This window comes from Lithobates pipiens, unplaced genomic scaffold (genome assembly GCF_037356315.1).
Source record: "Lithobates pipiens isolate NorthernLeopardFrog02 unplaced genomic scaffold, aLitPip1_a1.2 Scaffold_8, whole genome shotgun sequence".
Classification (NCBI taxonomy): domain Eukaryota; kingdom Metazoa; phylum Chordata; class Amphibia; order Anura; family Ranidae; genus Lithobates; species Lithobates pipiens.
Genome location: NW_027507903.1, coordinates 147,736,870 through 147,760,286, shown reverse-complemented (window position 1 = coordinate 147,760,286; position 23,417 = coordinate 147,736,870). Strand labels below are relative to the sequence as shown.

The following is a 23,417-nucleotide window of genomic DNA, read 5'->3' as shown; positions in this document are numbered from 1 at the left end:
TACAAACCACTTTGACCTACAGGTAAGCCTAGATTAAGGCTTACCTGTAGGTCCAAGAAATATTTCCCAAACCTATACGGTTTAGGAGATATTTGCCCGAAGACGGGCACCGCTGTCTACGGCACATGCGCCGTAGACAGCGGCGCGCAGGCGCACTGAGCTTGGCATCCTCGATAACAAAGATGCCGCGCAATGCCGCGCGTCTCGGCTCCCGTGCGCATGCGCGGGAGTGACGTCATCGCGGCTTCGCCGAATGACAGCGGCGGAGCTGCGAGACCCACCGAGAAGATGGATGCGGCAGACTACAGGGGACATCGGTGACTTCGCTGGCTCCTGTGTCAGGTAAGTGACACATAATGGGCTACTATGCGATGCATAGTAGTCCATTATGGTTTGCCTTTGCAGGGAATGAAAGAGGAAGTAAACTCATCAGGGTTTACTTCCTCTTTAAATACATGGCATTTAAGGAGATAGAATTGTTGTTAAAGTTCATGATTTTATTATAAACATTGCAGATGATTGCTTAGTAAATAATCACTTTTGTGAATAAAGAGCCAGCCTGAATAAGAAGCTGGCTGAATAAGAAGATAACGTCAGCTTAAAGGGGTTGTAAAGGTAAAAGTTTTTTCACCTTAATGCATTCTATGCATTAAGGTGAAAAAACGTCTGGCAGTGCCGGCGCCCCCAACCCCCCCCTGTTTTACTTACCTGACCCCTCGAAAATCCTGCGCTCGTCCCCGACATCCTCTTCGCCGCTCAGCCTGGCCATTGATTGGCTAGAGTGGATGGATTGAAAGCAGCGCAGCCATTGGCTAGCGCTGCTGTCAATTATATCCAATGACGCAGCGCACCGGGGGGGGTGGTGCTGAGTGATACAGTGAGCGGCTATAACCGCCGGCTGTATCATGGGAGCGCCCCTGCAAGTGCTTCTCACCATGCAAGGGAGCTCGCATGAACGTGAGAAGTACTTGCAATGGGAAGCTGAGGCAGCTGCCGAGGGACCCCAGAAGACCAGGTTCGGGGCCACTCTGTGTAAAACGAGCTGCACAGTGGAGGTAAGTAGAACATGTTTGTTATTTTTTTTAAAAACAACCCTTTACAACCCCTTTAATTTCCAATATCGTGTTATATAAAACCCCTTATTTTAGTCTCCAGGGCATCTGCTTTGAGAAAATACTGTATATAATGTCCAGGGGCCATAAGTAATTTTCTAGCAAAAAAAAAGTTGCTGATTTTAACAGATTTTTATGTGGGAAGAAAATGTCCCTGTAGACAAGTGGTTAACGTTGGTTGGCATCGTTTTGCTCGCCACCTCTGCCTAGAGAACAGAGAAACGCTGCTCGGCTATGTCTCTGTGCATAACAATGGACTCTGATAAGGGATCAGCCGATGCGGGAAAAGGCAGCCCGATCATCACTACTCAACCCCCGGGCGGACAGGCGGGAAGAGGCCGAACTACAAAGCCGGCACACCACGGCGTCTCCGTCACTTAGCAACTACGGCGAACTGTCACTAGCCGTGCAAGCCACGCCTACTTACGTAAGAAGGACGATATTCACTGGCTGCAAGAGAACACAGAGCCAATGGTCGGACGGTTTGTTGAAGAGTGGTAAAGCAGAGGCGGCAGAGAGAGGGAGGCTGAGAGATTGCTGGAGATTGGAGCTGCTGAGCGGTTTCTGGTCTAGTTATGTCTGCCAGGAGGCACATCGGGGACCCGGAGGTGAGACTGACAATAATGGGGGCTTCTAGGTTTGCTATGGCAAAGGTCACATCATGTATACACAGGCTTTACCTCTGTGATAGGGTTCTGTTACTTGTATGAATGGCTCACTTCACTAGATGATTGAGAGCATAAGCAGAGATCAGAGCTACGTGTGTGTGATGAGAGCTCAGTGCCCTACGTGAATGAGACTTAAAGGGGAGGGCCACCCTGAAAAACAAAAAAATGTTAAAAATTACAAAAAATCTAAAAAAAAAAAAAATGAAAATTTTTTTTTTTTTTTTTTACTTACCAGAAATGCCTGTTGCTAGGCACTTTCTCCTAATCTTCCTCTTCCTCCTCCGCGGAGATCTTCTGTCTTCTCTCTTCATCGCGGCATCTTCTGGGTAATGAGTCGCGCTGTGTTCTGGGAACTGTGTGTTCCAGAACACAGCGCGTCCCATTCAGAAAGCGCTGCGGGACTCGCGCATGCGCAGTAGGAAACGGGCAGTGAAGCCATAAGGCTCCGCTGCCTGTTTCCCTTACAAGGGATGGCGGCGCCGGGACCCGAGAGCCGAGGGACGGGTCGGCCTCGGGCGGCCGACATCGCGGGCGCCCTGGACAGGTGAGTGTGTTTATTAAGTCAGCAGCTGCAGTGTTTGCAGCTGCTGACTTTTTTTTTTTTTTTTTTATAACCGGCCCTCCGCTTTAATGTTTACTGAGTGCTACAAGCAGCCATGTGCCTACAGCAGACAGGCAATCAATTAACTATAGATCAGGCAGAGTAATGGAGGGTGACACCACATTGATGTGTGTAATATAGGGCTGCGTGATTCTCGATAAAATGAGAATCGCAATTTTTTTATTTTTTGCTTAGAATAAAGATCACGATTCTCTCACAATTGTCGGCGTAACCTCATCTTTTCACATTATACAATAAAATTGGGCTACATTTACTGTTTATTTTTAATTCATTGTTCAAAACAAGTTGTGTTTAAAAGACCACTGTGCAAATACAGTGTGACACAAAATATTGCACCAACCACCATTTTTATTCTCAAGGGTCTCTGCTAAAATAAAATTGTGTGTGTGTGTATATATATGTGTGTGTGTGTGTGTGTATATATATATATATATATATATATATATATATATATATATATATATATATATATATATATATATATATATATATATATATATATACATTTTTATATATAATAGAGCTGTATCTCACAAAAGTGAGTACACCCCTCGCACTTTTGTAAATATTTTATAATACCTTTTTCATGTGACCACACTGAAGAAATGACACTTTGCTACAATGTAAAGTAGTGAGTGTACAGCTTGTATAACAGTGTAAATTTGCTGTCCCTTCAAAATAACTAAATACACAGCCTTTAATGTCTAAACCATTGGCAAGAAAAGTAAGTACACCCCTAAGTGAAAATGTCCAAATTTGGACCAAATTGTCAATATTTTGCGTGCCCACCATTATTTTTCAGCACTGCCCTAACCCTCTTGGGCATGGGGTTCACCAGAGCTTCACAGGTTGCCACTGGAATCCTCTTCCACTCCTCCATGATGGCATCACGGAGCTGGTGGATGTTGGAGACCTTGCGCTCTTCCACCTTCCATTTGAAGATGCCCCACAGATGGTCAATAGGGTTTAGGTCTGCTTGGCCAGTCCATCACCTTTACCCTCAGCTTCTTTAGTAAGGATAAGCTCAGGCGTGTTTGCCTGGACCACGTGCAGAGCCTGCCAGGAAGTTAGTGCAGCGCTGCGCCGACTTCCTGGCGGGCTCTGCATGTGGACCATGTGAACACGCCTGAGCTCATCCCTATTCTTTATCAAGGTGGTGGTCATCTTGGAGGTGTGTTTGGGGTTGTTCTCATGTTGGAATACTGCCCTGCGGCCCAGTCTCGGAAAGGAGGGGGGATCATGCTCTGCTTCAGTATGTCACAGTACATGTTGGCATTCATGGTTCCCTCAATAAAACTGTAGCTCTCCAGTGCCAGCAGAACTCATGCAGCCCCGGAACATGACACTCCCTCCCCTGGTTGCCGCCACACACGCTTGACACCATCTGAACCAAATAAGTTTATCTTGGTCTCATCAGACCGCAGGACATGGTTCCATTAATCCATGTCCTTATTCTGCTTGTCTTCAGCAAACTGTTTGCTGGCTTTCTTGTGCATTATCTTTAGAAGAGGCTTCTGGGACAACAACCATGCAGACCAATTTGATGCGGTGTGCAGCGTTTGGTCTGATCACTGACAAGCTGACCTCCCACCCCTTCAACCTCTGCAGCAATGCTGGCAGCACTCGTACATCTATTTCCCAAATCCAACCTCTGGATATGATGCTGAGCACATGCACTGAACTTCTTTGACCGACCACGGCAAGGCCTGTTCTGAATGGAACCTGTCTTGTTAAACTGCTGTATGGTCTTGGCCACCGTGCTGCAGCTCAGTTTCAGGATCTTGACAATCTTGTTATAGCCTAGGCCATCTTTTTATATAGGGCAGTGGTTCTCAACTCCTGTCTTCAGGACCCACTAACAGGCCCGATTTTTAGGTATTACCTTGGGGAGATGCAGACTGAAATACTGCAATCACTGAGCAGCAATTTATATCAGCTGTGATGTATTTGAGTTATCTTGCAAACCTGACCTGTTAGTGGATCTTGAGGACAGGAGTTGGGAACCAATGTAGTAGAGCAACGATTCTTTTTATTTTTGTATTTTTTATTTTTTTGCAGCTCCTCAGAGTTCTTTGAGGTGCCATGTTGAACTTCCAGTGACCACTATGAGCGTGTAAGAGCGAAGACACCAAATTTTAACACACCTGCTTCCCATTCACACCTGAGACCTTGCAACACTAACAAGTCACATGACACCAGGGAGGGAAATGGCTAATTAGGCCCAATTTGGACACTTTCACTTAGGGGTGTACTCACTTTTGTTGCCAGCAGTTTAGACATTAATGGTTGTGTGTTAAGTTATTTTGAGGGGACAGCAAATTTACAGTTTTTACAAGCTGTACACTCACTACTTCACATTGTAGCAAAGTGTAATTTCTAATTTCTTCAGTGTTGTCACATGAAAAGATATAATAAAATATTTACACAAATGTGAGGGGTGTACTCACTTTTGTTAGTGTGTGTGTGTGTGTTTTTTTTTTTTTTTTGATAGTTCTAGTGCAGCGTTAGCCTTTGGGCTTTCCTTTTTTTACATTTGCTATTCTGCTGCTAATCTCCTGGCCTCATCAATTGCGGAAAATCTTTATATTTAATCTCTTGTGTAGCTTTCCTGGAGCTAGGAGTCAGAGATTAAAGGTCCCCTGAATTCTGACTGTTGATGCCATGTCAACTGCTGGCTGATAACACATTTGTTCCAGCTTCTATGAGAACTGCATTGAATACAAAGCAGACTCAGAATCCGTTAACCCACAGTTCCATAGTTGGGCCCACAACAAAGCAAAACATTGCAATAGCCTGTGCAAAAAACAAAAAAAACAAAAAAAAACAAAAAAACAAAAACAAATCTAACATTGTGAAGACATGAAAATTTGTGTTTACTACTTAATGTGTGTCAGGGCAAAAATAAATAAAAAATCCAATTAATCGATGCACGTGCCTGTTGGACACACAGTGTTCTTGTATACTGAATGGTGGCAGTCCTGCACAGTTGTCTTTTTGGTAAACTATCAAGGCGCCCCCCCCCCCACCCCCATCTTTACAACACAGGATTGTTCTGTAGTTCAAGACAAGAACTGGGAGGGCTGATTAGACCACTTGAGATGACACAAAATTTACACATGGTTGCTCAGAATTTTTTATTTTTTTTCCATCATACTGTGCAGTTGCCTTGCAGCTTTCAATAAAATTTAAATAAAAATGTCAGCGGTTTATTAGCGCTGTAACAATGTGCAGTCATCGACGCTTCCGTTTCTAATTTACTCACTATTAATGTTTACATCTCGACCCTGAATAAGTCATGCATGTGCCAGCAACGCATGCACAGATTGACTGTCTTTCAGTCAGTTGTAACTTAATAAATGACTGAGACCAGTCTGCACATGTGCCAGCAGTGTATAAACGACTCGTTGAGCAACGGCGACCAATAGAGTACGTTTGTACTCTAGAAATATAACATTATCATGTATGTTGCATGCATGTATTGTACAAAAGATTTTACACATGATTAAAGTGATTGTAAAATCTTTGTTATTTTAATAGAAAAAAAAAAACGTTATACTTGCCTTCACTGCAAAATGGTTTTGCATAGAGCAGCCCTGATCTTCCCTCCTTCTTGGGGTCCTAGCTGGAGCTTCTGGCCTCCTTCTGCCAAAGCAGCTTACTTTTGGGGCACCCGAGCCAAGCCAAAGCTCCATGTGCCCTTTCAGACATGGAGTTGCGGTTCGGCCCTGCCCCCTCTCTCTCATGGCTGAGTTTGACAGCAGGAGCCAATGGCGCCGCATCTGTGCCAGCCAATCGGAAGGGAGAGTCCTGGACAGCTGAGGCACTCGTGCAACATTGCTGGATAGAGAGGGGACTCGGGTAAGTATTAGGGGGGGCTGCTGCACAGTGAATTTTTTTTATTTTTATTTTTTAAAAAGCCAGCAGCTACAAATACTGCAGCTGCTGACTTTTAAAATAGTGACACTTGCCTGTCCAGCGCGCCCGCGATGTTGGCACCCGAAGCCGATCTGTAGATCGTATCTCGGGTGCTGCCGCCGCCATCTTGGGTATGGGAATCAGGAAATGGAGCCTTTCGGCTTCATTTCCCGGTTCCCTACTGCGCATGCGCGAGCCGCGCTGCGCAATAAGGACGGTCCCCGCTGCCTCTGGGATCTGTGTGTTTTCCCAGCAGGCAGCGGGGCACTTGCGGGAAGGGGCGGGCACTTGCGGAAAGGGGCGTAATATACACCCCTTTCCGCAGAGAGCTATCCCGGAAGTGGGTACAGATACCTGTACTGTACAGGTATCTGCACTCCCCTCCCCCCTGAAAGGTGCCAATTGTGGCGCCGGAGGGGGGAGGGTTCCGATGAGCGGAAGGTCCACTTTAGGGTGGACCTCCGCTTTAAGTTTCCTATTTTTCCATCACTGTTGTCATTTTGCATTACTTTAACGGTTAATCCTATGACATTTCAGGTTCAAGTGGGGTTCCACCCAAAAGTGGAACTTCCACTTTAAGTACTTCTTACCCCCTGGCATGCCACATTTGGCATGTAATTTTTTATTTTTATTTTTTTTTGGGGGGGGGGCAGTTACCTGGTTTTGACAGGTACCCAGCTCCCTCTTTCGCTCTGGCCGCCTAGGCGGCCCCTCCCTCCAATCTTCTGAAGGTCCCAGAAAATTGTGCAGCGTGACTTGCGCAGAGCGCACCCGGCTGTGAAGCAGCAAGCTGTCATGGTCCGGTGCCCACAGTAGTAATGCTGGTCCCGTGGACAGGTGGGGGAGAGGAGCGAGGCTTCGGGCGCCCGCATCATTGGACTGTGGGACAGGTGAGTGTGTGTTTATGAAAAGTCAGCAGCTACACTTTTTGTAGCTGCTGACTTTTGTTAAACCCCAAACCGGGTGTAACTCCACTTTAACAATTGTATAACACAAACACTAAAAAAAAAAAAAACCCTCTTTCCATGAGAAGGAAGTGCTTCTTGTTTCAAAGTTGTAGTAGATGTGACAACGTGTGTTTGTTTTTTGTTTTTTAGCATTTGTATTGAGTAGTAACCTTTTTTGTTAAAAGTTAAATTGATTAATGAGGTTGTCATCCGGTACACTAAAGAATGAATTGTATCCAGCACGTGGAAAAAAAAAAACATTTTTGCAAACAACTAATAAAATAAGTATTGTGTTAAAGTAAACCTAGTTTACAAAAAGTGATTTCTCAGCAAAGTAAAGTATGGAGACATGGATGAATGGATGAATGTGGGAGTTGGCTTTGAGTATTACAAATCTTTGCTTTGTGGTGCTCAGATGCAGTGTAGGTCCACTTTAACCACATCCAAACTGGGCCAATTCTGACATTTTTCACATACAGTATCTCACAAAAGTGAGTACACCCCTCACATTTTTGTAAATATTTTATTATATCTTTTCATGTGACAACAATGAAGAAATGACACTTTGCTACAATGTAAAGTAGTGAGTGTACAGCTTGTATAACAATGTAAATTTGCTGTCCCCTCAAAATAACTCAACACACAGTCATTTAATGTCTAAACCTCTGGTGACAGAAGTTAGTACACCCCTAATTGAAACTGTCCCAAATTGGTTCCAATTGACCATTTTTCCTCCCCATTGTCATGTGACTCATTAGTGTTACAAGGTCTCAGGTGTGTTACATTTGGTGTTATTGGTCACTGGAAGTTCAACATGGCACCTCATGGCAAAGAACTCGCTGAGAATCTGAAAAAAATAATTGTTGCTCTACATAAAGATGGCCTAGGCTATAAGACTATTGCCAAGACCCTGAAACTGAGCTGCAGCACAGTGGCCAAGACCATACAGCGGTTTAACAGGACGGGTTCCACTCAGAACAGGCTTTGCTATGGTTGACCAAAGAAGTTGAGTGCATGTGCTCAGCATCAAACCCAAGGTTGTCTTTGGGAAATGGACATATTGGTGCTGCTAGCATTGTTGAAGGGGTGGGGGGGTCAGCCTGTCGGGTGCTCAGACCATACGCCGTACACTACATCAAATTGGTCTGCATTGCTGTCGTCCCAGAAGGAAGCCTCTACTAAATATGATGCACAAGAAAGTCCACAAGCAGACCAAGGACATGGATTACTGGAACCATGTCCTGTGGTCTGATGGGACCAAGATAAGTGTATTTGGTTCAGATGGTGTAAGTTGTGTGTGGCGACAACCAGGTGAGGAGTACAAAGACGAGTGTGTCTTGCCTACAGTCAAGCATGGTGGTGGGAGTGTCATGGTCTGCGGCTGCATGAGTGCTGCTGGCACTGGAGAGCTACCAGTTCATTGAGGGAACCATGAATGCCAACATGTACTGTGACATACTGAAGCAGAGCATGATCCCACCCCCCCCCCACCCCCCCCTTCGGAGACTGGACCACAGGGCAGTATTCCAATATAACCCCAAACACACTTTCAAGACAACCACTGCCTTGCTAAAGTAGCCGAGGGTAAAGGTGATGGACTGGCCAAGCATGACTCCCAGGCTTAAACCTTATTGAGCATCTGTGGGGCATCCTCAAATGGAAGGTGGAGGAGTGCAAGGTCTCTAACATCCACCAGCTCTGTGGTATCATCATGGAGGAGTGGAAGAGGACTCCAGTGGCAACCTGTGAAGCTCTGGTGAACTCCATGCCCAAGAGGTTTAAGGCAGTGCTGGAAAATAATGGTGGTCACACAAAATATTGATACTTTGGGCCCAATTTGGACATTTTCACTTAGGGGTGTACTCACTTCTGTTGCCAGAGGTTTAGACATTAATGGCTGTGTTGTTATTTTGAGGGTACAGCAAATTTACACTGTTATACAAGCTGTACACTCACTACTTTACATTGTAGCAAAGTATCATTTCTTCAGTGTTGTCACATGGAAAGATATAATAACATATTTCCTGAAACAATTTCCCTGGAGAATAAAACAGTGGTTGTTGCAATTTTATGTCACAATATATTTGTGTAGCGATTCATCAAATGCAAATTTTCAGGGTAAAAAAAAAAAAATATATATACTGTAATTAATTTTTTAGTGAACACAAGAACAGGTCTGGTGCTAGAATTCTTGGTCTCACTCTCACATTTGAAGCAATGCTTTAAGGAGAATCACTGGTTGAAAAGAATACCTGTAGCTGCAGCTATGGTCCTGGTAAAACCACCTCCATTTTGTGTGTGTGTGTATCTCTCTCTCTTATATACACACACAGTTCGTAGGATAATATTGAGTTGGCCCACCTTTTGCAGCTATAACAGCTTCAACTCTTCTGTGAAGGCTGTCCACAAGGTTTAGGAGTGTATTTATGGGAATGTTTGATTATTTTTCTAGAAGCATATTTGTGAGGTCAGGCACTGATGTTTGACAAGATGGCCTGGCTTGCAGTCTCCACTTTAATTCTTCCCAAAGATGCTATATTGGGTTGAGGTCAGGACTCTGTGCAAGCCAGTAAAGTTCCTCCACCCCATACTTGCTCATCCATATCTTTATGGACCTTGTTTTTCCACTGGTGCACAGGCATGTTGGAGCAGGAAGGGGCTATCCCAAAACTACTCCCACAAAGATGGGGGCATGAAATTTTCAAATGTCTTGCTATGCTGACGCTTTTAAGGTAGGGGTAGACCACCTTGGCCCTCAAGCTGTGGTGAAACTACAAATCCCGTCCTGCTTGTAATTTTTGGCGTCTTGCAATGTCTCATGGGACTTGTAGTTTCAAAACATCTAGAGGGCTGAGGTTGCCTACCTCTGCCCTAAGGGTTCTCTTCACTGGAACTAGGGTGCCAAGCCCAACCCCTGAAAAACAACTCCACACCATAACCCTTCCTCCGCCACATGATTTGGACCGGTGCACAAAGCAAGTATTCTAAAGACCTGGATAAGCGTTTGGGGTGGAGGAACTTGACTGGCCTGCACAGAGTCCTGAACTCAACCCAACACTTTTGGGATGAATTTGAGCGGAGACTGCGAGACGGGCCTTGTTCAACATCAGTGTCTGACCTCACAAATTTGTATCTGGAAGAATGGTCAAACGTGTTCCCATAGACCCACTCCTAAACCTTGTGGACAGCCTTCCAAGAGGAGTTGAAGCTGTTATAGCTGTGAAGGGTGGGCCAACTCAATATTGAACCCTACGGACTAAGACTGGGATTCTATTAAAGTTCATTTGGCAGGCGTCCCAATACATTTAGCAATATAGTATACAAATGCACATTTTTGTGTGCAAAAAAAAAAAAAAAAACCTACAAGGTTTTTATTTTTTATTTTTATTTTCCAAATAATTGTGGGAAAAATTACAACTTTAAAAAACTCATCTTGCCCCTTACTAAATACTTTGGACTGTCTACATTCCAAAAAGGGAGCATTTGGGGATGATTGTCAAGAAATGAGACAGGCCGTCAGTACAGATGTGATCGATTTTCAGTGCTTGGCACCATAGCTTGCAGACTCTATAATTGCACTGATTTGGGGTTCTTTTTACCAAAGAAATGTAGCAGTATATATTTTGGTCAAAATTTCTGAAGAAAATATATTACTTATTTACAATATTTTATAACCAAAACTAAGAAAAATGTGTTTTTGTTTTTATATTGCCCAAAAAATTGCCACCAAAAGAGAGATCTATTTGTGTACTACATGATCGAACAATTGTCATTTTTAAGTGTGAGAGCACTATAAAAGCTGAAAATTGGCCTGGGCAGGAAGGGGGTGAAAGTATCCAGTATTGAGAAGGTTAAACAAAGTACCAGCATGTGTCCCATACATTAAAAATCCCAAAAATGTGTTTAGGCCCCATTCACACTTGTGCGACTGGTGATGTGACTTTCGACCCCAGAGTTGCATGACAAGTTGCACCTCATGTTTTCCAATAACTATTCATATCTGTGCAACTTCAAAGTAGTTCCTGCACTATTTTGGTCCAACATTCATGTGACTTTCGCTCCATAGACCACCTCAATGTAAACCCTCAAAGACGCACCTGCATGATACAGATGCGATTAGGCTGCGGCTTGTGTGCGACTTGTGAATGCCAGCAATAGGAGAAAAAAAAAAAACAGCGTGGGGTCCCTTCGGGTCTGGTATGGATTTTAAGGTGGATCCCCACAAAAAAATTAAAATGACATTGCCCCCCCCCCCAAATCCATACACAACCCTTATCCGAGCATGCAGCCCTCAGAAAAGGGGGGGGGGGGGACGAGCGAGCACATATGCCCTCAACATGGGGGGTGTGGGTACTTTGGGGAAATGGGAGAAAACTTGTGTTTTGGAATTCGTTTGGCAATGGAGACCAAACAAAACGAACCAAATTTTTCCGTTCTGCACATGTCCAACGACTTTGTGGAGCACAGACGAAGCGATCACATTGGTCAAAGCCGCATTCATCCAAAGTTGCTTTGGAAATGGCACGATTTTTTTTTTTTAGCTGCGCAAGTGTGAATGAACTCTGAGTTCTAATTTTAGTATGGTCAGTGAATTCATACAAATCTTTTTGTTTTTTAAATCAAACGCGGGTTTATTGCAATGACGCAGCCTTGTATTCGAGCCATATGTTCTTGCTTGCAGCTGTTTTTACTTAACGCCAACCATCTTTTAGTACTTGCGTTCTACCATATGCAACATTTCAATTTCTAATGCTGTAATCTAAAACTCTTTCTTTCAGATTTTAAAGAAAAGAATTCCTCAGAATCCAAAGTACCAGCATGTCAGGACAAGGCTTAATACAGGTCAGTTTTCAATGTTTATTGTATGGAAAGCATTATCCAGTGGTCCTCACATACTGTATGCAAAAAGGATGTTTTTGGACTAAAATGGGCAATTTGACCTTCTTTGAGGGTCTCTTTAAATGTCAGTTGATCTCTGTTCACTTAGCAATGAATTATTGTAGCCCAGTGACTGTATCATGGATGCAAAAATCATTAATCTTGTCAAGATAGAACCGCGCTCTTCTAATATTAAATTGCTATATAATCCTACAGCAGGTGATTTTTGGGAGACTGGTCTCCAGCCATTAGCTACAGTGCTGTGAAAAATTATTCCTAATATAATTCTTTTTTTTTTATTTGTCACACGTAAATGATTCAGATCATCAAACATTTTTTAATATTGGGCTGCTTTCACACTGAGGCGCTATAACGCCTGCATAGCGCCTGCATAGCGCCTGTAAAGAGCCTCTCCCTCCAGTGTGAAAGCCCAAGTGCAAGCAGTATCTTTGCAGCGCTGTAAGAGGGGGGTATACACACCGCTCCTATAGCGACCCCTGCCCATTGAAATCAATGGGCAGCACCGGGAAAGCACAGCGGCCAGATTTAACCCTTTTTCGGCCGTTAGCAAGGGTTAAAAGCGCTGCTAAAACCACCGCTTCAACCCCCCCAACACCCCAGTGGGAAAGCCCAAGTGCAAGCAGCATCTTTGCAGGAGCGGTGTACAAACCGCTCCTAAAGCCCCCCTGCCTATTGAAATCAATGGGCAGCATCGGGTAAGCACAGCGGCCGGATTTGACCCTTTTCGGCCCTTAGCGAGGGTTAAAAGCGCTGCTAACCCATCCCCCCCCCCCAACACCCCAGTATGAAAGCAGCCTTTCACTAGGATAACCTGAGTAAATCCAAAATGCAGTTTTTAAATGATGATTTCATTTATTAGGGGAAAAAAGCTGTCCAAACCTACCTGGCCCTATGGGGGGGGAAAAAAGTAATTGCCACCTAAACCTATTGACTGGTTGTGCCACTCTTGGTGGCACCAACTGCAATCAAACGTTTGCAATAACTAGCAGTGAGTCTTTCACATCACTGTGGAGGAACTTTGGCCCACTCTTCATTGCAGAATTGTTTTAATCTAGCAACATTGGTGGGTTTTTGAGCATGACTGGCCTGTGCAAGGTCATACGACAGCATCTCAATCGGATTTAAGTCCAGACTTTGACTAGGTCACTCAGACCTTAACATTTTTTATTTTTTTTTGAGTGAAGATCATTGGAGTAGTGGTGGCTTCTAGGGGCATCGACCAGGTATGGTATATACATGGTTACATTAGACCAATATAACTATGCAAAATTATACCATACCTGGAATTCTCCTCTTAATCCCTTACCAACCGCACTGTAGCTGAATAATGGCTACAGTGCAGCTGCATCTTGCTGGAAGGCCAGCATATGATGCCCTCCCATGCTTTCGTGCCCCCAGTGGCACGCATCGGCAGGGATCTGTGATTGCTCTGTCTTTAGGATTCAGCTGATCACAGATCGGGTAAAGAGCCAATCACGGAGGCTCTTTAACACATGATCAGCTGTGTCCAATCACATCTGATCACGAATGTAAGCAGGATTTACCGGTTATCGGCAATCCTCCCCTCATGCTGACAGGGCGAGAGGAGAGCCGAAAACCGCCAAATCCACATGGGACATCGGCACTGATCATCAGTGTCCTGATGATTAATGCAGCCCCAACAGTGCCCACCAGTGATGCCTGTCAGTGCAGCATATCTGTACAGTATCATCAGTGGAGACGCCTATTTTTTAAATTTATTTTTTCCAGACTTTTTGTTTGTTTAGCAAAAACTAAAAACAAGCGGTGATTAACCACTTGCTTACTAGGCACTTTCACCCCCTTCCAGCCTAGGCGAATTTTCAGTTCAGTGCTGTCACTCTTCGAATGACAATTGCGCAGTCATGCAACACTCTACCCAGTTTTATTTTGTTGTTGTACCCCCCCCCCCCCCCAACAAATAGAGATTTCTTTTGGGGTATTTAATCACTGCTGGGGGTTTTTTATTTCTTGCTAAAAATGACAGAAAATTTTGAAAAAATCAATATAGTTTTATAAGTTTGTTAGAAAAAAATTGCAAATGGGTACATTTTCTCCTTTGTTGTGCGCTTATGGGCATTGCTAGGTGGCACTGATTGGCAGCACCAATATGCACTGGCAGGTGGCACTGGTGGAAACTAGCAGGTTGCACTAGTGGCCATAGATGAGACGGTGGTGGCTCTCCCTGTTCGGGACCAATGTCCCTATGACAGAAGCGGGTGATTGCCGATTACTGATCTGTTTACATCACCTATCAGCTGTCATTGGCTGATGGCTGATCATATGGTAAGGGGCCGGGATCGGCTCCTTACTCTGTTCACCGAGGCAATGAGACTCTGCTGATCGCAGAGCGAGCTGGCAGCTAATTCACAGGAGGACGTCCATTGATGCCCTTCCAGCAATTAAGGCCTGTGCTGTAGCCGTCTTTCAGCTATAGTGCGGTCGGGAAGTAGTTAAATACCACCACAGGAAGCTCTTTCTGTCTCCAAAAACCCCTCAGGCTTTCACACTGGAGACAATGGAGCAGCTGTTTGAGGGTGGATTCCAGGCACTATTTTTAATAGTGCAAAACGCCCCCAGTGTGAAAGGGGTCTAACTGTTAACTGCTGCAATGAAAACTTGGTTCAGAACTATGCTGTGTAGTAGAGCTGTGTTTATCTCAGGAATGGATAGACAAACACAAATCGGGTGAAATAGCGCCCTGTGGATTCTATCTGCGTGTTTTGTCTGATGTCCGCATTAAACCATAAAGGAGAAGGAACATGCCCAGCTGACCCCTGAAGACCTGCTCTGTGCCTCAATCCCTTTTCTTAATGGGCTCTTTCATTTACACAGCCAATTTCAGCTTACAACAAGAAGTAGGGCTTTCACTAAGAGAATGTTCTGTACCTTGGGACCATTGCATTGTAATAATGATACTCCCAAATGGATGGAGTGTCATCAGTGTACTCGCAAAAGGCTTATTTGTGAACAGCAACTTGTTGATATCTTCTTTACAAATAAACTATAATTATCTTCAGCTTTGGGTTTTATGGTGGTAGCGGCTCAGCGTTGTCCTCGGGTCCTGAATTTTATTTTGTTTAGATTAACTCTGATGAGCACATTCACGGAATTGGCAAAACCTTCTATTTGTCCTGTGCTGCACAGTAGACTTACTTTGCACCGTCATCAAACAGGTTAAACTGTTTGGCATTTTGTGTGTATTCGCTGATGATGGCGTATTAAAAGCTACTGGCTACTGTTGCTAGTGTGCTCCAACAAACAGGCCATTAGACAGAGCTTGCTTGACTGACGAATAAAGAGACTCTTCTCTGCAATTATCTCAGGTCATCTTACAGTACTGCAGAGCACCTCGAGAGATGACAAAACCCTTCAGTTCAGTCCTCTTATTCTTCTCAAATGTTATTGGAGCTTGCACCTTGCATTTTGCTATAGTATAGTTTACCCACAATTGAAAACCTTCTTCTAGTCTCCTTTTATTGTGCGTTAGTTGTATATTTTGAAGGGCGCTTCGGTGCGTTTTTTTTTTTTTTTTTTTTATTTTTTTATTTTTTTTTTACATGAAAGGTATATCATATTGCACGTATGGTACAGCTGTCCCGAGCTCTGTTGAAAGCTCAGGGAATTTGACAACTCCTTACATACAGTTAACAGACGTGTGTGTGTGTGTGTGTGTGTGTGATATAAAGGATCCAATTACCAAGATGGATGCAGCATGGCTCCGATGCTGCATCTGGCACCTCTAACGCTGAGAACCCAGTGATCACCTACCATTGATCGCTGGGTTCTCAGGGCACCCTGAGCAGACAGCTTGACTGTCAGTCTCCAGATCTCTGCTTTTGCCCCTGGGCTGTAGCGGGAGCGGCTGGCTCAGGCTCTCAGCGGAGCTGGGTGCCGATCCAGGCATGTGGCAGATCCCGACTTCATTGTCGCAATCTTGCCCGAGCCTGTACTGCCTCTGTGATGTCAGCCGACAGCGGGCTTCAGCTCTGTCTGCTAAAAGCGGGTCACAGGAGTGCATAATGAACTGTACAAGCTTTGGCTGTACTTCTCCTTTTTTAAATTACATTTGCATATGAAAACCTATAGCTTTGTTGTACAAGTAGTAAACAGATATTAGAACATCTGTCAATATTAAGATCTTGGTAGGTTTGATATTACCCCATAACTTTGCTATGCATAATTTCAATAATGCGCATATACGAACCAATGTCTGCTCAATCTATTTGTATAAGAATACCAACATCTCGGGTATAAGCAATGCACACGAGAGAAAGATTAAGGGGCCAAAGAGGTCCTAAAGCACACACAATGTTATAAGAATGACTTATGTTAATGTTATAAGAATTTCATTCCCACGGGGTGTACACCCACGGGTATCAATTTGGACGCTGCTTCCAATCTGACAGCTGTGCAGATAAGGGCCCTGAATGCAGAAACTGCCCTCCACCGTTGTACACTTTAATACGTGTGACTGGGGCCTAACTTAAATTTGAGCATAAAATTGTACAAACCAAGCATAATGCAATAATAATGCAAAAACCTCTTAAAAACGACACCACCGTACTTATGTTCCCCATGTTGAGTGTTTCAAGTGAGGGTTCGTGGTCCAAGTGATAATAACACCATCTTTTGAGAGGATATTGTGTACAGTATAATTGCTACAGTATTGAAGAAAGAAATGAACAACCCATTCAACACACTCCATTAAATATTTCTACGTTTTTCAGCTGTTAAAGGTGTGTAAACAATCGAGAATGATTCTCTAGGCTAGTGTACAGTTGACTACATTTCGGAGCTGAGCACTCTGAAGACTTGCGCTTTAACCCAACTCCTAAAGTAACTATTAGAAAATTTAAAAATTACATCCTGTATATGATCCACCCTGTCTGTAGCATTAATAAAAAAAAATTAGGACCTTTACCGATTTAGCATTTCAAGGAGTATTGAAGCTGTTCTTAAAGCAGATTAGGGGGCATGCTCCTTAGCAGAGGATATTTTAATGCCTAAAGCTGAACTCTAGGCTGCCCCCCCCCCCCCCCCCCTTCCTCAAACCCCTTCTCTCAACCATTCTTTAACTTAACACTGCCAAGGACAATGGGGGGGAAAGAAAACTACCAAATTCTTTTTTTTTTTATTTATTTTTTTTTCTCACTTAAATCTGTTCCCGTGCCAAGTACTCTTTTTCTTCTTTCATATAGAGGAGGCAGCAATTTTTATTTTATTTTTTTTATTTTTTTTGGGTGTCTGCGTCATTGCCTACGTGATGTGGACACTTCCTATGAAATGTCCATTGGTGGGACCCCGATAAAGAATTTCAACGGTGACATCTGCAAAAGGGGTGCTGGTCGGCATGGGTACATTACTGGTCCCCCGCACCTAGACACGCAGCATTGGCATTTGTTTTAAACATTATCTAGCACTTTAAAATTTGCTGTAAAATTGCCCATAGCACCCCCCCCTCCCCCCAGAAAAAAATGCAATTCACTTAAAATACCAGACCTTCCTGGTCTGCAATGGATTTTGGGAGGAACCTCATGGCAAAAATTGGTGTCCACCCCAAAATCCATACAAGACCCTTATCTGAGTTTGTGAAGGATTCCAGCGGGTGCCAGCTCCTTAACATTTTGTTAAATGACTTATGTAATCAATGATTTAGTGAATTGACACTTAACTAGATTAATGCAATATTTTAACAAGCATTTCGTTTTTGTTGAGCTTTTCAATTATAAAGTGCGATATTTGGACACGTGACCCAAATATCGCATGCAATCTCCTTTAGCGAATCGAGCCCATTGTCTTTTCCAGTAGTCTATTGCCTAAAAGAAAAAAAAAAACAGCTAGTTGGAGAGTAAGCTAAGTTTCCATGTTTTTTTTTTTTTTTTTCCTCACCAGGTAGCAGCATGACCAAGTATTTGGAACGGATTGAAGAAATAAAGAGAAGTAAGTAGAATGGCGTTATAAAATATTACTTTATTCATTATATTTTGTCACCATATGTGTTGTCTCTTCTGCCTAATAATACTTCAATGGACTCCTAAATATCACTAAAGTATTTATAAATCCATTCAGCAGAAATTGGGTCAATAACTGTGTAAACCTGAGATAAAGGACTCATGCACATGGGCATAAAAAAAAACACTGGTGTACATTATTATTATTATTATTATTATTATTATTATTATTATTATTATTATTATTATTATTATTATTATTATTATTATTATTATTATTATTATTATTATTATTATTATTATTATTATTCCTATTCCTTTAAAGGCAGTTCTATGTTAGTCTATGTGGCCATGCACATTGGGTGTTTAAATCAGTATTTTAAGAGGAGTATTTAGAGGTATAAAAATAAATGTTCCAAAGCTTTGTCCAGAGAGAAGCTTATGGGTATAAATTTATTATTTATTCCAGTAGCCAGTAGAATAAGATCCAGCACAGAGTATTATAGTATGCTTGAGGCCTGGTGTGAATGGACCCATAAAATATAAATTCACCTTTGGGACCATGTTATATGTTCCACCTGATTTTAAGGTGGAATGTGTAACATGTTCCCAGTGCTGCAGCTGTGGACTTTGAGTACAATCCCCTGCTCTGACCAAAGGCTGTACCTCAACCACCTTAATGGTGCTATGCATGACAACTAACACTGGCAGTACATTCTCATTAAAGTCAGCAGTTACCTTTTTCAACATCACTTATACCTAAATTGTGTAACTGTGCAAGTAGAGTGGCTTCCTCTCCTTCCCCAGGAGAACCACTGCATTTCTTCTATACTTTCCTTCTCCCTCTAGCCATATTTCAGTGGCCCAGATATAACCCCCATATTTTTACACAGGTGAGAAGGAAAGAAAAGGGAGTAAAGTTCCTCTTTAGCAAGTTCCCTGGTCTTTTGCTCTAGCAGTCTGTTTCAATGTAGCCTAAGTCTGATTGGGTATATCGGAGTCCTTATTTTTTATTTATTTTTTTTCCTTCAGAATGACTTGTGTTGCGGTTGGTTTTTCAGAAAACCCTAGAAAGGCGTTTACCAAAATGACCTAAACAATGATCTGAAGAGGGGCTTAAGGGTGTGGCTCTGTTTTTGTGGTAGTTCAACAGACCCTCTTTCAGTTACAAAGTTCTAACTGTATCATTTCCCTATGATCACATACTACAGGCTAATAACCCATATTTTCTTGTGCAGCATGAATGTATCTTTTGAACAAGACAGATGGTGTACCTCCTATGGGTGCCATTATCTGCATAATGTGCCACCTTAGCTTCCCGCACTGCTTGGGCATATGACCAGTATTTTCTTATACATCCGGACATATTCTTGTTATTAAAGCGGAACTAAACCCCCCCCCCCCTATTCTTTACAGCCAAGGAAGTTGCCATCCTTGCCCCTGTTTGAAATGCATTTGCCATGGTGTTGCACTTGTTCAGTTAAGACACCAGCCATTTGATAGTTTGGCAGTTCGGTTGAGAGTAGAAGCGGCTATGACAGTTAACATTCATGGCAAACCATTTTGGCAAACCATTAACTTAATGGGTTTAGTTACACTTTAAAGAGGAACTTTTATGCTAGTTAGTGAAAATGGGCAAACGCGCAGGATTTTTAATGCAGAAGAGACGTGCTTTTGTTCTTCTGCAATAAAACTTCTTGCCTGCCTGTCTGCCCCTGTACAATAAGCTGTGCATGCGCACTGCACAAATTCAGCAATCCTGAAGCTGACAGAACTCCCGCGCATTCGCAAAGTCATCTTGGCCTAGCCAATGACAGCCATCGATTGAGACCTGGAAGCCGGCCGCTCAAAGATGTTAGCGGCCGGCGGGGAGTTTCAGGATTGTGTATCGCTGGATTGAAGGCGAGCATACTTGTGCTTTAATGTAACTCTTCTAAGTCAGGGTTTATGAATTATGGGTGGATTTTGGATCTGCAGTGAGAAATAAAGAAGACAGGAATGTGGCTGGCTGGCAAGCCAGTGATGGATGGATTGAATCAGCAGGAACCGGCCAAGATTCGATCCACCTTGGGCAGGCTTATTGTACCAAAGTCGATCTATTGATCAACTTTGGTACAATCCAGCATGTCAGATTTTTAGCACGCGATTGTCAGCAGCTACGGCTGATACCAGTAATATTTGTGTTCTCCAGGCAGGGATGGCTCCCCCCTCCTGGGAGAACACGATAGCTCTGCGGGAGGGATTTCCCCCATCAAAACTGACTGCATTGATTGGGGAATTAAGTGAGTTTCTTTCTTACAGGAAAGAAAATTGCTTAATCTATGACCTGCTTAAGTGTCATGCCATAAAGCCTTTGCTAATGAAGGTTTAAAGTGCTAACAATAGACTGTTGGCTTGGCTAGGAGCAGCACACCCAGAAGTGGCAGGTGACCTAGACAGGCTGCCTGCAAAGGGGCTGGACACTACACCTGTCTCCCTCAGGCTCCCTAAAATGCCAAGCGGGACACACTGCTCCGTGTGTAAGGGGCCTAATGGGTTTAATTATCCAAGCCTTGGTTGTGTCAATGGCTCTGTGAACTGGAAGATTTTAAAAACTAGATTATGACACACTCATTTCTATTCTCAGGGTTTCAGTGTGATTATCCAAGACAGTGATGACTATAGATTTTGTCTTATGGCACTTTTTTTTTTTTTTTTTTAATTGCCAACTGGGGACACAAGCAAGAGACTTAAATCTAAATCGTAGATCTCTAAACTTTCCAAGCAAGGGCCAGTTTACTGTCCCTCAGAGTTTGTGGGGTGGACTGTACCCAGTAGAAATAAACAATGCCCCATATTTGGGGCAGAAATGGTTGGTGTCAGTGGGAGGAATAATGCCCCATCATATGTGTAAATGGGAGGAATGGTGCCCCGTCGTTGGCGCCAGTGGGAGGAATGGTGCCTTAAGGGCCGGATTAAGGCAAGCAGAGGGCCGCAGTTTGGAGACCAGTGATGTAAATGCTTTATCAGACTCCCGAATTTTAGTAAAAAGAAGGCGGCAAGACTACGTAAACCCCCCCCCCCCCACCCCGGCTCACAATCTGTAAAAGGATGGAACACAACGCAAAGTCATAGCTGTACATGTCAGCTTGTAAAGTTCTCCTCCTGAAAATATTGTGCTGGTCCATAAAATATTTAATTGCAGATCATCTACGGCCATCTCTCACAATCTTGAAGAAAAGAAAAAAAAGTCCATATTTCATACATTTTAAAAGGAAATCCAGATTTTCTAGGTCATTATAATATTTCTGGTAATTATATCTAGTAATATTCCTGCATTCTTATTCTCTGTCCAGACAGACACTGTTTTGTTGAAATAAATTCCCTTGGTGCTCATCAAATTTCGTTTTTATTTTTATACTCTTGTGCCGGAGAGGGATGAGCACACACAGATCTTTGTCTTTTTCCTATGTGCTGTATAATCTAAAGCTTCTAGGGATGCTAGAATAGCTACTTTTGTAACACCTGGTAAGGGTACCCCCTATCCATGTGTAATCAAACCCTAAGTACAGTAATTCTGTCCTATGAGAACAACGGAGGGAATATGATGTCTGAAAGTATACAAATCTGATAAAAGACAGCACAATGGGTCCGACTGTTTCAGGTCGAGGCATAATGAGTGAATGTGGAACAAGGATCAGGCCATTTGCTCCACTTTCACAGTCCTGCCGAGTTGGTTCTGTCTGCAGACCAGATTCTGCCTTTGCTGGTGTGTATGTACCCAATTCATCAATAATGTCCCAAAGCTCTGATGAAGCTCTCTGCCAAACAGAACCAGGTAATCTCTCTGCTGAGAATTTTATGTGATTGATCATCTAATGTGCATGATTAACTTAGAGATCTAATAGGCTCCCCTGTTGTGGATGGATGCATGCATTTAATAATATGGCTGGATTTATGCTTATTGGAGATGGAGTGTTGCAGTATTTAAACTGCAGAGGAGCAAAACCACCACGGTGGATATTTTAGAATCTATGTATGCTCTAAATGAATGGATAATGAAATGTGCAATAATGTTTTTTTTATTTGCTTTTTTTAAATGCATTTTCACACTTTTTGTGAGATTTGAAACCTGCAAAGGCAAGTGAAAATGGCAACCCTTTTATATTTTATTTTAAATTTACACTTTTTTTTTTTTTATTTTTTTTTTTAAATATTCCCAGGTTGAACCATACGGATATTTAGAATGGCTATTATTGTAGGGGTTGTTTCAACCAAGTTGACAATACCATTTAAGGTTTCATCTTACCAGTCCTGGTAATACAGCAGTGGTGGTGTTCTAAAGAAGTGAAATTAAATTGCTATTAATTATTTGCAAATATGCTGAACATGGTCATTTTAAATATTTATTTGGTTTCATCAACCCAGGGCCAGATGCATCTGTAAATTTTGATTTGATAGAATCTGTTCGAATACCGAAGATGCAAGAGGTAGGAGATGCAACAGTACAGTCATTGGCCATACCAGTATGAATGGGCATTGTACCTACCAGTCAGTAAATGGTATTAATTTGCAGTAACCTCTAGCAACCAAATGGTCAATGGTAATCGTGTGCTGTAACTTCTCTAGCAACCAAATCGTGAATGATAGTAATGTGCAGTAACCTCTAGCAACCGATCAGTAAATGGTATTAATGTGCAGTAACCTCTAGCACCCAATCAGGGAATGGTAATAATGCACAATAACCCCTCTACCAACCAATCAGTAAATGGTATTAATGCACAGTAACCTCTCTATAGCCAAAGTTGTTTAACAATCTGTCCAAGTATACTTGTTTGCAGGTGCTTTGTCTTAAAAGGAATCTCTTTATAACCCATTATGCTTTGCTACAATTGTACAAATATTTTTGGCAATATGAATTCTTTATGCCTCTATGATTATTTTTAGCATTAAAAAAATAAAATGAACTTTCCTGCTTATTTGTTCCAGATTACAGATATAAAAAAGATGAACTTTTCAAGAGGATCAAGGTTACTACTTTCGCCCAGCTGGTTCGTAATCTACTCTTAGCTATTTGATTTGTTGCACAATGTATTACTTGGGAGCCTCATCTGGACAATATGATGGTGCTAGTTTAGAAATGAGTGGGTTAGGAAGATCATCAGAGCCAGTGGTTAGAAAAGATCCAAAGCGACATTATTACTGTGAAGAAAACTGCTTCATACTTTGGATTTTTTCTAACCTCCTACACTTTAAGTGGCTTGTAAGTTGTATTAGAACAGTGGCTCTCAACCCTGTCCTCA

The 23,417-nt window shown here is 42.8% G+C and overlaps 1 protein-coding gene across 2 annotated transcripts in view; it reads left to right on the top strand.

The window, feature by feature from the left end:
* Nucleotides 1-1,559: 1,559 nt before the first annotated feature.
* CEP41 (centrosomal protein 41) overlaps nucleotides 1,560-23,417 on the top strand; it is a 54,291-nt gene continuing 32,433 nt past the window's right edge. The window contains exons 1-4 of one of the 2 annotated variants that reach the window (XM_077472960.1): nucleotides 1,560-1,720; nucleotides 12,043-12,106; nucleotides 18,077-18,124; nucleotides 23,104-23,165. In XM_077472960.1, the coding sequence (XP_077329086.1) occupies nucleotides 1,688-1,720; nucleotides 12,043-12,106; nucleotides 18,077-18,124; nucleotides 23,104-23,165 (207 nt within the window). In that variant the 5' untranslated portion in view covers nucleotides 1,560-1,687. Of the gene's footprint in view, nucleotides 1,721-12,042; nucleotides 12,107-18,076; nucleotides 18,125-21,835; nucleotides 21,953-23,103; nucleotides 23,166-23,417 lie in introns of those variants that run through there. The other variant, XM_077472961.1, reaches the window with a different exon arrangement.